Source organism: Dermacentor albipictus, chromosome 1 (assembly GCF_038994185.2).
Source record: "Dermacentor albipictus isolate Rhodes 1998 colony chromosome 1, USDA_Dalb.pri_finalv2, whole genome shotgun sequence".
Classification (NCBI taxonomy): Eukaryota; Metazoa; Arthropoda; class Arachnida; order Ixodida; family Ixodidae; genus Dermacentor; species Dermacentor albipictus.
Window position 1 is genome coordinate 50,443,680 of NC_091821.1, and position 15,669 is coordinate 50,459,348.

The following is a 15,669-nucleotide window of genomic DNA, read 5'->3' on the forward strand; positions in this document are numbered from 1 at the left end:
ATGCTTCTAAATCAGCGTCTGAGATAGAGCGTGATGTTAAGAAAATATCGGAATCAATGGCGGTATAAAAACAGAAGTGTGCGATAACGATTCGATTCACATTGCTCAGTAAGGAGCTTTATTTACAGCACGCATACTCATGGCCTACCGTTCTTCCTGGGCGAGGATATCCGTATACTCAGATAAATAAAAACAGTTGCTTGCACTCCGGTCTTTCTACCTCATAAAACAATAAGAATAACTCACTATACAGTCAAAAGATGTATTGGGTGTCTGTGTCCTTCAATAATAATAATAATAATAATAATAATAATAATAATAATAATAATAATAATAATAATAATAATAATAATAATAATAATAATAACTATGTATACAGAGATCCGTCGACTGAGGTAAAACACCACAGCTTCGCTGCTTGTCCTTCACAGAGTGGAAGGGCTGAATAATTTTTTGAGGGGCTGTTGTCATGTAACGTGATAGGGCGCTGCCATGGCTTGGAAATCCGCGCATGGTACGCACTATATTAAAAAAAGAAGTACTTTTTTATGACGGGTTTGAGAGGACTTTGTTCGCAGGGAAAGCCAACTAACCGAGCCGTCTGACGTTGCGCGGAGTTCAATGTATCGGTTGCCAATGCGATTTTCGATCAATGTAATGGTACATTTTGCCTACGTGTTCTCGCCGCAGTTTTACGGTGCTCGGAAAATTTTCTGTACGAGGTAATTTGGTTTAACCTGGTTCTATATAATCGAGTTGGACATTATGTTGTTTGCCGTAAAACTAAGATTCCGACACGCAACATTCTGCTATTAACGAGTTTTATCGACCCTGTTTTCTTTCAATTCTTTACTTTTTTGGCAACTTTTCAGTAAATCGACGGAAACGGGCGAAATGGTGTATTCGTTGCCCTTCGTTCACTTCGGATCTTTTGTCATCGGGATCTTCTGTGGTTTATGCACGTTGCGCAGTGATCGGTGGCGTCCAAGTAAGGTAAGTGCTGCTTTACAATCTTTGGTTCGCTGCGGCTGAGTCAGTCGATGCGATAAAATAGCACAGCACAAAAAAATAGAGAACCACAATCCTTTTGTTTCTTTTTGTTCTGCATCTTCTCTGCCTTTTATTTCCCTTCTGTTGTCGTGTTCGTTTTTTCTCGCTGCTTGCCCGAAAAAATGGAATACCAACTTAGCCAGCAGATCATCTTTCTGAGGTTTACCAGTCGGTTCAGGTCTGCTGCGGCATAAATGTGCTTTTCTTTCATTATCTTGCTGCATATTTGTGGCATTAGCTGTGTTTTACGGTATTTCTGAGCAAAAGCCAGCAGGCCTTTCGTTTTTAATACTTTTTTTCTGTGTAACAGAAATGGAGTAGCCAATATTTTCTATCTCTCTCTCTCCCCACTGCAAGACATTTAAAGAAAACGAACTGAAAGAAGGCACTAAACATTGATGACAGAGCTGATGTAGCTTCTTGAGAGCCTACGGTGAATTCGTGATCTTATAAACGAGCAAATTAGCAAACAAAAAACTCGTGAAATTTTGGAGGCTAAGGGCGTTCCCCTTCTTTCATCCCAAGGGAAATTGTTGTCTAAGGCGCCTATAATACCTAATTATGTGCATACTCTGACGTAAAGGATGCGTCGAAGGGCCTTCTTGAACTACGTGTGAGCGAGTGAAGGAATTTAGGACGGCTAGATGTTTGTCAGCCGCTGCTTTGAAGCCACTTAAGACCTCGTACGCAGTGCGTAGAAACCTTCGCCCACGGCGCTCGCTCTAATTTTAGCAAGCACACGCTTTGCGACAGCTATGGGCCGCACTCTTTTGCAGAGCAATAATTTCCTACAAAAATTGGGACTCTGTCACGAGTGGCTACGAGAGCAGCAAGCACGGCGGTTCAGCTAGCAGTTGCATGATGCTTAGTACATGGATTTTCCTAAACTTCCAAGCACTCGGTTTAGAAAACTGAGCGCTTGGAAAGTTAGAACGCTAAAGCGTAGCAAATAATGTCGCAAGAATGTGTGACGCCACGAGCACGAAGATCAGACTAATCCATTGTACTAACCATCATTCCCATGGCGGCCGAACGATCGCATCGCCAGCGTTCCCTCTGGTAATGCTGCAGAACGCCCCTTTAGACGCTTCCCATGCATTAACAAAGCAGAAGGCGTCTCCGATAGACAGTGACCGTATAGCAGACGACATCAGCGCACAGATCTTTCTGTGTTGCGTTCCAAAGGCCGACAGCCTCGCTCTCAGGTCGCGCTTTCTTGACGGATGCGGCCGGAACGAGAGGCACAGACACGAAGGAGCGACACAAAGAAAGCGGGGGACGACGTGCGGGAGACGTGGCGACAACACGCGCGTCGTGTCGCTGCCTTCCTCAGCTCGAATGACATTAAGCAGCCAGCCGACGAGCGAGCGGAAGGAGGGTGGTTCTCGTCAAGACAGGAACACCCACTGGCTGCTTCGCGTCGCGTTGCTTGCGTTTTTGTTCGATTGACAGGGACGAGTCACATCAACGTTGGTTGAACCGGAAGATGCATCCCGCGTTTTACTACAGCCGTTGTCTGTTCTGCGGGGACTCGCCACTTTTGCAGGCTAGATCACGTTTACTGCGTCATTTCTCCAATAGAGCCGACTGATGACGCTGTACAGGCAGAGAAATTAGCGCAGTGTACGGTTACCGCTCATGGCTTGATCGCACGGGACGCAGTGCCACATGGTTAACGACCTTATATACAGGGTGTCCCATCTATCATGCACCAAGATTTAAAAATGTGCAAATGCCACGTGGTTAGAAAGAGCCAAGCTAATGTTGTATGCCGTCGCTTGGAGATACTCAGATTGCTTATTTTTTTGCACTCCGCCTAATTACATAATTAGTCGTAATTAATTAAGCAACTTCTCGAATATTATAATTAGGCGAAAAGTATCAATTCGAAAATTGTAGAACAACATGAAAAGCTCCCGATAGAGCTTTCTGTTGCTCAATACGCGCTAGATAGCAGTATTTTTCCGAGCGTGAAAGCAGCCCGCAATATACACGCAAAGTGCCTCGAGCGGCCAGTCGCGCGGCAATCTTGCGTGTATTCGCGGGCTTCTTTCACGCTCGGAACAACGCTTTTATGCGGTGCGTATCGAGTAACCAAAAGCTGTATCGGGAGTTTTTCATGTTGCTCTACAATTTTCTCATTGATACTTTTCATCTAATTATAATATTCGAGAACTTGCCTAATTAATTACGACCAATTATGTAATTAGGCGGTGTCTGAGTATCTCCAAGTATCAAGTATAATCTGAGTATATCCAAGCGACGGCAAACAACATTAGCTTGGTTCTGTCCAGTCACGTGGCATTTGCATATTTTTGAATCTTGGTGCATGATAGTCGGGACACCCTGTATATAATGGTCATCGCCGACGCGACGAGTACTCCATTTTAGGCGCGATGATTGCTACGCGATGGACTTATTTTGGATTCACATTTTGTTCATAACCGGAATTAACTTCCTTTTAACATTCCTTCTTTAACTTGTACCGCCTTGTGTGCGTATACAATGCTATAGAGGAGAAATAAAGTAAATACAAAATTGCTTATAGACACCCATTTCTATCGTCGTGTACTCAGGTCAAAGGAACTCTATCGTTCTAATGAGAGGGACTTGGTTCCGTTAGTAAGAACAAGAACCTCTGCTACCTGAACATGCAACCACATGCATGAGATGCCGCAATGTGCGTGAGGGCTTTAGACATTGTTCAGGACAGCTCAAGTTCACTGTGATTGCGTGAGGAAGTTATGAAAAAATTCTTTCATGAATACAATTCGTTTCTTGTTGTTGCCTTTTTGCGCAGCATACGTCACCTTAAGTTTGGATAAGTCCCCTGCCACTAGAACAAAAAGAAAAGTGGAGGGGAAAAGAGGCATGCTGGCATGAGTGCCATTGTACTTCGATGGACAAATGGACCTAGACAATGTCTTAATTTACTTTCCAGTCGGCTAACAAGAGCGACGGGAACTGCTTTGGTAATCTCACGTCTCTCACGGCTGCCTCGGCGGTGGCGACGATATCGATGTGAACCCTCGAGAGAGCTCTTTTCTAGCAGTTCCAATTACTCTTGCTTGCCCGCTGAAAAGCGACTTTACGTTAGCTTCACTGCTGCGACGAATCTTTGTTGTCACTATAGACCGGGAATACTAAGACATTGCACACAAAAAGCAAACACGCTCAGACACAAAACATTCACCAGCAGTGGCGGCATCGCCGTGAAAATTCGAGTCCCCTTCTGCTGCAACATATTTGGTGGGTGCGAGAGAGGATGTAAATGCTTTTAGTGTTATCATAGGTTACAATCTGGCAATCGGGAGTGCATCAACGTCGTCACCTACGATGTCCTTGTCCTTTCCGACGAGCGACTGGACTGGCCGGTGGCAGTGCTTAAGCATGCGAACTGCTTCATCAATTATGGGCCCCTGGGCCTAGATTCACCGAGGAACCTTTCGCAAAGCTTAAAGTTCGCCATTAGGCTCCTTAATGCTTTCGTATCATTTCATTCGCAAGCCGTGCAGGCACCAGTCGTACAAAAGCGTTGGCGTAAACTTTAAGCTACACTGAAGAGGAACGTTAAAGCGTTTTAGTAAACCACACATTTACAAATGTAAAGCGGTCGCTCTAACCGTGATAGGAGGCTCGATAAGCCAGAAAATATGCAAAAACGTAAGGTGGTTGCCGACGCTTTTGTGATGTTCCCGTACCAGCTCGCTGTGACGTCGCGCATCTTGATGGCGTCTTCTCGGGTCGAGTAAATTGTTAATCGCTAATGAACTATCGTATTTTAACAGAAATTAAAAAAATATATATACCTAGCAATTTTTGAAAGTGTGATTCCTTTAATTGCTCGAAAATGGTCCAAACAAGACAATATACTTCGAAATTTGTTACGTCACGCTGACGTCGCGGTGCTAGGTTCAAGAAAGGGAAACTGTTCTATCTTGTCCAAAATTCGCCACCCTTTTCCTCCTGATCAATGAAACTCGAATACTTTGCCGGTGTGAATTGATTCAGTGTTGCTGTTTAGTTCCCATTTAATCCCACAAAGCGAAACGTATCAGTTTTGCTACGCCGACTTTGATACCTAGAGACTCTCATATATTCGCGTTAAACTTAACGCAAGGCCCATAGTAGCGTGTTTCTTACGCAGGAGCAAGTTCTTTAGTTGTGGATAGCTCAGCAGAGCAATTACTACATCATTGATTACAACGCGAAGTTTAAACTCAAACAACATTGTATTAATTTTTTTTGTGCAAGCTACTTTTCCATTGCCGAAATCACACTGAATATGTTCTCGTTTTCTTTTATGTGGAATGGTGTTTGGGCTTTGCGAGGTTATGAAAGAGAGCTCGATGAGCTTGAACTTTCTGCGTTCGGTGCGGGCGGGTTCTTGCGAGGGCCTCCCGCCAAGTTGTGCGCCATCCTGCAGTGTTCTCGGTGCCTGCTGTGGGCGCTGTCACTGTGCTGCACTACCGTGGTGGTGTTCGCCTCGTGGCCCTGGAACAACCTGAATCTGCCGTCGAGGGGCGTGGCGGCGCTCTACGCGGCCCTGCACAAGAACGCCTGGGCGCTGTCCCTCGGGTGGATCACCTACGCGTGTGCCACGGGACAAGCAGGCAAGGCGATACTATATGCGTACTCATGAAGCGATGCGTGCGCGTATAGTCAGATAGAATTTGCTCGCGAAGTCGACTATGGTGGCCCTTTTGCAAGCGTTAGTGCAAATCGCTTTTAGATCGAATTATGCTCGAATTAGTCGACGCGACGGCAATTACAAGGCTCGTAGAACTGCTTTCGCGTATGGACAGTTTTCCGCTGGACCCTGGCGCCCATTGCTGTTGATTGTTTTGCTCCAACGCTTCGGGCCATGCCTGTAATGAGGGTGACTCACTAAAGAACATTTATTCTTAACGTGTCACTGATTTTTGGTCCACAGAAAAAGAATTTTGGAAGAGCCCTTTCCAAACCTTAGCCTAAAATGTACTCTTCCGGTGGTCTTCTTCTTTGGTTTTTCCTCTCCGTGTTTCAGCCACAGTAACCTTGGAGAGGCCATACTCTACTTCCTGTGTGAGATGCAAAGAACTCCACTCTAAATTTCTCCCTATTCTTTGTTTTAGTTTGCAGTATTATTTATGCAGTTATTGTTGTTCCCCACTCTTTTCTACCCGCCGTGGTTGCTTATAGTGGCTTGGGTGTTGCGCTGCTAAGCATGAGGTCGCGGGATGAAATTCTGGCCACGGCGGCCGCATTTCGACGGGGCCGAAAAGCAAGAACACCCGTGTACATAGATTTAGGTGCAGGTTAAAGAACCCAGGCGGTTAAAATTAATCTGGAATGCCCCACTACGGCATACCTCATGATAAGATCGTGGTTTTGGCACGTAAAACCCATAATTAATGAATAATGTAATAATTAATCACACTTTTCTCCCCATAGCAATATTATGCTTTCGTATGTGATTCGGTTATTCGGCGAGATTTGTTCTTTTAGATTTACTGTGTGAATTTATGTTGTTTGCTATAATAGTCCTTGATGCAGAAGAGCATACAATTAAAGCAAAATTAACGAAAGCGGGCTTATGATCTCGGTGCTACAGAGCAGTGCTACTCATTAATTCATGTCAGCAATTTAAATGGCTGTCACGTGACATCTTGCATGACCGAGTAAAAATGGCGATGACAATAATCATAATGATCAATGTGTAAAGCCATACTAAAAAAAGTGATGATGAAAATGATTGTGGTCGCATTGAAGCTAGATGTTAGAAACGAAATGCTGTATCATTTTGCATTGTGTTTGTTTTCTTTACGTTTCTCCCCCCACAAAATAAAAAAATGCTGGAATTCCAATGTTTTCAGCCAGAATAGCACTACCTGCGATTTTTACGCGTTTGTCACTCCCTGATGTCGTGTAAATCCAAAATCGTGCAATCATCAGGGGATCCTAGTAGACCAAGTGGCTTATACAGAAGAACGCGAAGTGGAGAAAGAAGACGGGGAAGATGCCTCGAAATTCTCCGGAAAGTCGACTAAATTTGCTCCCTGTGGACAGCGAGCCCCCAGCAACGGCTGCGAGTCATGGGCGAAGACTATTACCGCGTTCTCGAGGTTGGTCGCGACGCCTCGCAAGAAGAAATACGACGCGCCTACCGGCGGCTGGCACTCAAACTGCACCCGGACAAGAACCCCCAAGGAAAGGAGGCGGCCGAGGCGCGCTTCAAGGCGGTCTCCGAGGCGTACGAAGTGCTCTCAGACCGAACGAAGCGGCGCCAGTACAACCAGTTCGGCAGCAGCGCCTTCAACGCTCAGCCGCAGACCGACTCGCCCGGCAGCAACTTGAGCGGCGGCGCGTACGCGTTCACTTTCCGCGAACCGGAGGAGGTGTTCAGGGAGTTCTTTGGCGCGGCCAGCGGTCCGTTCCAGGACCTGTTCGGCCGGCCCGGCCAACCGGGTAGGGCCAACAAGGCGCGCGGCACCACCGTCCTGACCGGCGGCCTGCCTTTCTGGCCGGAGAGCTTCGGCCCCGCCGAGCACTCGGGATTTCTGTACCACGAGGACGACGTGCTCTTCGCCACGCACGTGCCGGGCGGCATGAGCGTGGCGCCGGGCTTCACGGGCATGCCGACGCAGGAAATGTCCTCCGCCTGGTACGAGGGCGGCAAGCGCATCGAGACGCGTACCACCATCGATGAAAGCGTGAAGACGGTGCTGCGCTTCGAGGACGGCGTGCCGGTGTCGCGCGCGGTCAACGGTCTCGTGCAGGCAGTCATCGAGAACAACGAGGTCGTTCAAGGTGGTGCGATCACTACGCGAAAGCCTAGCGACATCGCAGCCGCGCCGCTGGGCCCCGGAGGTGCTCCGGTGCTCGGCAAGCGCGCCTCGCAGGCCAAGGTCGCACGGACGGCGCCGCCCGCCAGAGCCGGTAGTCCGCGCCCGAGCGATGCCAAACCGGGGTTCAAGCCCGCTCCTGTTCGCATCCTGAACAAAATAGGGAAAAGCCGCGCTCACTCTAAGTCCGCAGGTGGGCCCAAGGACGCCTCCAGGAGCTCCAAGCCCGCCAAGAAGGAATCCGCCGATGGTGCGGCTGGCCCGTCGGCACCCGCCGCGCCGCCGAAAGGAAAGCCGCCCAAGTAGCCGTCACATTGACCCCGTGAGATTGTAAGGCGTACCCACGAATAACGCCGTTGGTGTTCTCACGGACGTGTGAGATCGAAGGTTCCCATCATGCGCCTTCAGTTCAGTTGCGACGTGTATAGTGTAGCGCGGCAGTGAAGCTTTGGATACATTTACTCCCATTTGAAAACGTGCTCATCGAATAGCTATATGCTAATTAGGTATTGTTTCAGAGTATATAATGTTAGTACGCGACCGATAATAGAATAAAACCTCAAATAAACGGAATCAACCTCAGGTTGGTCTTGAACGTGAATATACTTTCTCATAATACGAAACGCTTTTCTTTGTGTCACTGCGTCCTAGTCCCGTATTTCCTGCGCCTATTACTCGCCCTTCGAACTGGTAAAAACTGCAAGCTCACTTAAAAGGATTGTGCATGTCGTAATGTTTATTCTATCTTGTGGTGTGTGGCTGTCGCGTAGAAAATGCATTATTGTTTATCGCGCGCGTGGCGACAGCGCATGCTGAAATCGCAGTCCTATTAAAGGGTTATTCGTTTTGTGTTTGCATATTGTGCCTACTCGATGTCATTCATGGCCTACGGGTTCATGCTCGATGAACTATGTACCCAAAACGTCGCGTACAGTTCTCCATACCGACGTTGCCTGGCTCCTTGTCCTGATGGTTTGGCACTTGGCAACGCTTTCTGGATCGGGACACTCCCGTCGTTGAGGGCTGGCAAAACCTTTGCACCCATAAACGCAGCAGCTGTCGTATTTTAGGCATACGACGGATCAACGCGTGTTTTCGGTGTGCGGTCGTCTTGCGCACATGATTCGCGGTTGCAGCAGGGTCGCTTAAGCTGGATCCACATGACAGACTGACCGGAGGTCCCACTGATCACGTGCCGGCAGTATCGCTTGTCTGCGGGCGCACATTCACACGACGGGCCGAAATAACGACTGGATCGACAGCCTGGATCTAAGCCCTGAATATGCCTTGAAATGTAAATATCAAGAATAATGCAGGGCGTGTACTACGTAACTTATGCCAAAATTTAAAAATATGTGATTACCACGCACGTAGCTGGACAGAACTAAGGCAATGCTGGTCACCGTCGCTTGGAGCAAGTTAGACTATATTTCTTAGTTCGCCTCATTACTTAATTATTGTTAATTACCTTATCAAGTATCAATTAACTTGTCAAGTCAGCTTCACTGTCAATGATGAAATTGTAGACTATATTGAAAAATTGCCCATCCAGCTTTATGTCGCTCAATACGTGCTACATAGGCTTTTTTCAAGCATGAAAGAAGCCCGAAAAACAACAAAAAGGTGCAGCGTGACTAGTCGCGCGGCACCTTTCGCGGGATTACGTGGGATTCTTTCATGCTTAGAAAAAAAAAAAAAACTTTTACGTAGCATGTGTTCAGCATTAGAAGTCTGGATCGGGAATTTTTCAGGATGGTCTTCAATTTTATCATTGAAACTTTTTCTGCAAATATAATACTTTAGAAGTTAGTTAATTAATAACTACTTGTGTAATTAGACGAAGTACAGAAAACTAGCCTGACTTGAAACAAGCGACTGCAAACATTACCTACGTGGCACTTGCATATTTTTTAAATTTTGGTACAAGTTACGTGGGACAACTTGCATAATAACGGTTACCTTGCGTATACATATCACTGGAATATACCTCTTCACGCGTTTGTCTTAGCCAGCGATCCATATGTTTTTGTTTCTCATGTCGCGTTTGACCAGTTTCATGCAAATTAGAAAACGGTTAGGAGGGACCCAAATAGACGGACATTTTACGTGTATCGCGTCTGGGCTTTTTTTGGCAGACAAATTTCAGTTCGGGGGTCATATACCAAACACCTCGGCATTCGTGTTCTCGCACGGCCAGCCCCCCGTGAGCGTGTCATCGGCGTTGGTCTTTGGCGTCCACCGGCCTGCCGGGGTTCGTGCCTGCTGCTTAGGCTATCGCATTCCAGCATCGCCAGCACTCCCGTAGGACCTGCGAGGATGGCGTCGAGGCATCTGCCCTGCACCTGCAGGACAAACTAGTGGTTTGGTCCGTCACGTGGATCCAGCGTTAAGGATGAGATTAGCGTAACCTCGCGCGGCGTGCAAGAAACGCCTCAGACCACGGATATATCAAGAGCCACTGGAAAGGTTTATATAGCAGTAAGTTCGGAATTATCACACGCAAAAGAGAACGATGCTATGGGATGGCCATGCTGACGAATGATGCCCTGGCGAAAAAAGTGCTAGCTTGTCTGCAACGTAGGGAAACGATTAATCGGAGCTCGCAGACGATGCTCGCTAACGGAAGCAGCCCCCAACAGCCTCCTATTGCGCAGGCCCGGTGAACACGTTCTTGTCGTGGCGAGGATTCGTGGTGCCCAGCCGACTGACTTACTCCGTCTACCTCATCCACTACCTCGTCTACTTGGCGCGCGTGGGCGTGATCACTGTGCCCATGCAGCTCCACGAATTCCTACAGGTACGTTGACAAACCTACATGGCCATGGCTGCTAAACGACCACATAATTTATTTTGTTTTGCTGTTATTATCGTTCCATCATGGCTGTCTATAGACTACCGGAGCAGTGCACTTTTGTGAGCGCTGACGCCTTCTATCGCAGAAAAAGAGAGAAAGAACACCTTTATTGACTGCGAAACCGGCTTTCCGTGCCCGCGGAGAGAAGGGAGGTCTGGTCGTCAGCCAACCCTAGAACTTTAAGGTCTTCGAGCAACGCCCTCGTGATGTCTGCGGGTCGCCAGTCATTCCCCCAGGGTCGCAGGTTTACGTGCATAGATATTTGACTGCGATCCTGTGCGTGGCTGCGTAGCCACCCGGGCCATCGCGCAGAACGTGGGGTTTGTCCTGTAAGTCAGCGCACGCCATGCAAGGGAGAAACCGGTCGCTCATTGTGTGTAACGTTTAATTTAGGGGGTCGGCAGAGAGGGTATTCGTGCGTGCCTCAATAGGAGCACCTCGCATCTCGTTACGAAGTGGAGTGAACTAGGATAAACTGTGGTTGGTATACGCATCGCGTCTAACCTGGTGAGCCGTTCGGAACGCACCAGAGCAAGTAGTTCGGTCCGAAGGTGTTGTTGGTTCGAGAGGGACTTTCTTTTCTCAGCACATGTTGCCAAATGGGCTAGCTACTTGCTCTCAACGATAACTGCAGGAGCGGTGATCAAAAGATTGGTCGTACAATAACAAAATTCATTTCGCTGCCTGGCGATAGAGAAGGCCTTCTTGCGTATAGAGCGGGGCACTGAAAGTCTCGAGATGCCGAAATCAATGAAAAACGACACGTTGCAGCAACTGTAGTCGGCGCTTGGTAGCGCACGCTCAGAATCAGAAGACGCTACTCTGTCTGGACTCATTGTGTCATCCGCTAGTGGCACAAACGCATACCGCAGCGTGAGGTCCATAGATAGAGCAAGTCGCTTCACAGGGCTTCCTCGCTCTCATAATAGAGGTTCCTACAAAAATTGCTAGATGCGACTCTGGGGCTAGTGTCTATGGGAGCCGCAAGTATAGCGGTTAAGCCAGCAGCATGTCACTGATGGGTAGTATACGGATTTGGCTTTCGTCCTTGTGGATTCAAACGGCTTTGCGACTTCGCTAATTGATCATTATATGCAAAAGGTCGCGTCATATAGGTTCAACAATTCGCAATGATTACAGGAGCGATGTTCCGAAACTAAGTTTCGTCATTTATTTTCACATGGTAATTTTACTGAATATAAAAATACACCATGGTGTCATGAACTATATACCTTGCACTATTTTTCCCCATAGTCGCCAATGACATTGAGATATTTGTCATAGCGTGCAATTGGTTTGAAGAAACCACTCTGGTAAAACTCGGTGCCCATGCGATGCAAGGAATTGTCGCACACCCTGCTCCACCTCAGCATTGTTTTAGAAGTGACAACCCGCGAGAGCGGCTTTCAATGCAGGGAACAAGTGCCCATTCATACCGGATAACAGCATGCACTTCCATTGGCGACCATGTTGTCAGAACACGTCTGTCTGCCATCGTGATTTGTACTCGAATAACCTCGGGCACACCGGCCTGCTGTACACTTTCTTTTCTTCGGCGCTCTGCGCATGCGTTATTCCTCCTCCGCTGATGCTTCCTCCGTCGTTGAACCAGCAACGGGCATGGATTGTTAAGGCGATTGTTTCTTTCACCTGGCGTACCATGTTCTCTTTAAGAAAAAATGACGAAACTTACTTTCTGAACGTCCCTCGTATGCGTGTGCGCAGTTACTTATCGTCTTCATCTGTTTGAAAAATTAAAAGAGCTTGAAATGTTTGAAATATAAAGCGGGCAAAAAATAAAAGTACGACAACGCCTGAAGCCTCGAAAACAAAGATTATACAAAAATATGCACTACGCACCGTTTCCATAATAATTAAGCGATCGTAGGGCCAGCACCGTCGAATAATTTTTGTAGTAAACTCTATACAGACATGAAGAGGGCTGTAAGCACTTCCTGTGATTGCCGTGACTATCGCGACAGCATGTCCTATAGGCCGGTGTACGTATTAGCGTTTCATTTCATATAATAAAAAAAAGTGACTGATGTTCAAAAGACAGTTTTACTGCGGATGTGTTCCGTGGTTTCTCAAAAACATTATATAATACGTGGGGACATATAATATGGGGTATCCCAGCTTAACACACAGCGGCCACCCGCCGTGGTTGCTTAGTGGTTATGGTGTTGGGTTGCTAAGCACGAGGTCGCGGGATCGAATCCCGGCCACGGCGGCCGCATTTCGATGGGGGCGAAATGCGAAAACACCCGTGGAACTTAGGTTTATGTGCACGTTAAAGAACCCCAGGTGGTCCAAATTTCCGCAGTCCCCTTCTACGGCGTGCCTCATAATCGGGAAGTGGTTTTGGCACGTAAAACCCCATAATTTAATTTCTTAACACACAGGGGCCCAGCCATTTAAAAACATGGATATCCAACGCAATGTTGCAATCTAAATGACGCGAAGCTTGAGTTAGCCAGGTGGCAGTAGTAGCGGATGACAGGAGCCTAGCCTCGTCGCCCGTATGGCTGTTGGATGTCTGTGTCGCGCGAAGGCTAAGGCTTCGCGCAACCTAGACGGAGGTCGAGTGCTTGTCGAGGAAGGAACATTGATGAGAGTATACATGCACAGAGAAGTACGACACGTATCTGAATACACTTTAAGGCTTCATATCTCTTGTGTCACAGTGGCACATTGATTCTGGGCGATTTGTCAAGAACTGGCACATACTCAGTGGCACATGCCAAGCTGCGCATACCCAGTGCTGAAGTTATCTGTTCATACTCATTTGCGTATACCATGTGACTGAAGCTGTCCACTATAAGCCAGACAACACCCAGCAGCAAGTTGTCTGTTGGGTGTGGTTGCGCACAATTGACGTCTATTATCTAGCCATAAAGGTGCGCTTGAGTGTCGTTATTTCTTCATACACTGGAAATTACGTGACCAAACGAATAAGAAGCCTTTAATAACAGAAACAAACTTTGCAATATGTTACATCGACGCTAAATAGAAAAATGAATGCGCCACCCTTGATTCCAGCGCCAGATTTTCTTTACGTAATCTTGTGAAAATGTTTGAGAGGAACAGCGGATAGACTGTAAGCGCTGGAAACGCTGGAGGTATTGCAGAGCTCTCTTGAACGACAAGCGTGAAAAAAAAAAAGAAAACTAGAAGCGTGAAAAAATTGCCGATAGGGAAATACAAACGGAAAGGATACTATCGAGCATCTATACGTCTCGATAGCATCGGCGCGATTGCGAAATATGTCTAATTGCCTTGTTCACAGCCGCACTCGGTGCTGCGTCGTCCCCGGGCACGCTTTTCTCCACTCAAGCAAGAAAACAGCCAGAAAAGCTTCCAAGGTCCTTCCTCGCAAGCTCAGTCAGGATTAAAGAATAAAATGTCGCGATAAGGACCGACAGCTAGCGAGGATTAAAAGTAAAGAACACCACCCTTCCGCTGCGCAGCTCTGTAATGTGGCGATGACTATCGCGGGACTGTGGAGGGCGTTTAACGCGGGCGCTATATCCGTGCCGCCCCTGCTTTATATACCCACGCTTAGTGAGCGAACGCTAAGACGAAAACAACAGAGCCAGGAAAAGTGGGACACGTAATCCACTTTGCCGAAGTGCCACTGCTTTCGTTATAAGAAATCTACCGAACGAGAGAGACGCATGAAAGGGAAGTTACGATATATTCCTAATCCGTGGCCTCCAGGACGCGAGAGCAGGAATGAAATAAACTGGGCGAAATAGCATACGCCGAAAGAAAGTGGGTCCGACGCACTGCGGCAAAGCGCAACGTATTCCATCTCCTCGCCCCCTTTGCTGCCTTGCACACTTAGCGCCGGTGTACGCGGGAAGTGTATACTGTGACACGTATCGACGAGGCCGTATCGCTTTCAGTTCAAGGACTTCCTGGGCGTGTCTGCGATCAGCTACCTCTGGGCCTACGTGCTCTACTTGGCAGCCGAAGCGCCCGTGGCGAACCTCGAGAAGATGCTGCTCGGCCGGCGGGCAGCCTCGGACGACGACCGCACCGCCGCGAGTGATGCACAGAAGAAAGCAGGCGTCACCTCGAGCTGTGCCGCCACGTGCGAGCAACAGAGCAAGCTCTAATACAACTCTTTTTGAAACGCAACTGTGACTGTTTCACTGTCTTACTCGCTCGTGTCACACGAGCGCTGTCAGTGTGTGTTCACGGAGTCGAGGTGCATAGAAATCGACGGTCATCGAGCGCTTCTCCCCAGACAAAGGTCGTGCTGCATTGATGCATTGACTTTCGGCCAGTCGTGCTACATATTCCCGAAATGCATCGCATGCGATCATCTCTACAGTCATGGTTTTGTGAAATATGTGAGTTGTAGAGAGCTCTAACGTGAATGTGCGGTGCGCGTGGCGCCGTCGTGAAAGGAAATGGTTTTAGTTTCAGCTACTGCAGAAAACTTTCCGCACGTGGAGCCACTGCGGCCAAGTAGCGTGCATGATAAATGTTGGCGGTACATTGTACTCGACAAACTTGCGGCCATTTACACGCAATGCATCGTGGCTTAAACTGTAGCGGAGAGTTGGAAGGATGTCGGGATCCTTCCAACTTACCGCTAAAGTTGAAAGGGATATGCAAAACTGGGGGGGGGGGGGGGCTCACATCTATATTGATAAGTCAGGTAATTGAGAAATCTGCGGAATGCTACATACTTTTCTCTACATGGTCTTCGTGAACTACATTAAGACGTTAGCCAAGATATCAAGTCATAGATATATCGTCAAGGACATAATTAATGCACGGCCGAAAACGCAAAGAAATGTACGGTAATTAAGGAATTAACCCCATTCGAGCTTCCTACGTTCGTAGTTGCCTCCTTTGAGCTTCTCCCAACTTGCATGGTGTTTTTGAAGCATGTTTCTTTTGAAGTATTAGCGTAAAATGATGAAGCTCACA

General features: G+C 47.7%; 2 protein-coding genes across 4 annotated transcripts in view; both read left to right on the plus strand.

Annotated features, from left to right (window-relative positions):
- LOC135912008 (nose resistant to fluoxetine protein 6-like) overlaps positions 1-14,860 on the plus strand; it is a 98,407-nt gene extending 83,547 nt beyond the window's left edge. For all 3 annotated transcript variants that reach the window (XM_070520960.1, XM_070520964.1, XM_065444391.1), the window contains exons 11-14: positions 873-993; positions 5,477-5,663; positions 10,529-10,671; positions 14,634-14,860. In XM_070520960.1, the coding sequence (XP_070377061.1) occupies positions 873-993; positions 5,477-5,663; positions 10,529-10,671; positions 14,634-14,846 (664 nt within the window). In that variant the 3' untranslated portion in view covers positions 14,847-14,860. The remainder of the gene's footprint in view (positions 1-872; positions 994-5,476; positions 5,664-10,528; positions 10,672-14,633) is intronic.
- LOC135912009 (dnaJ homolog subfamily B member 6-B-like) lies at positions 7,027-8,456 on the plus strand. Its single transcript, XM_065444392.1, has one exon. The coding sequence runs from the start codon at positions 7,125-7,127 to the stop codon at positions 8,178-8,180; it is 1,056 nt and encodes a 351-aa protein (XP_065300464.1). The 5' UTR covers positions 7,027-7,124; the 3' UTR covers positions 8,181-8,456.
- Positions 14,861-15,669: the final 809 nt, after the last annotated feature.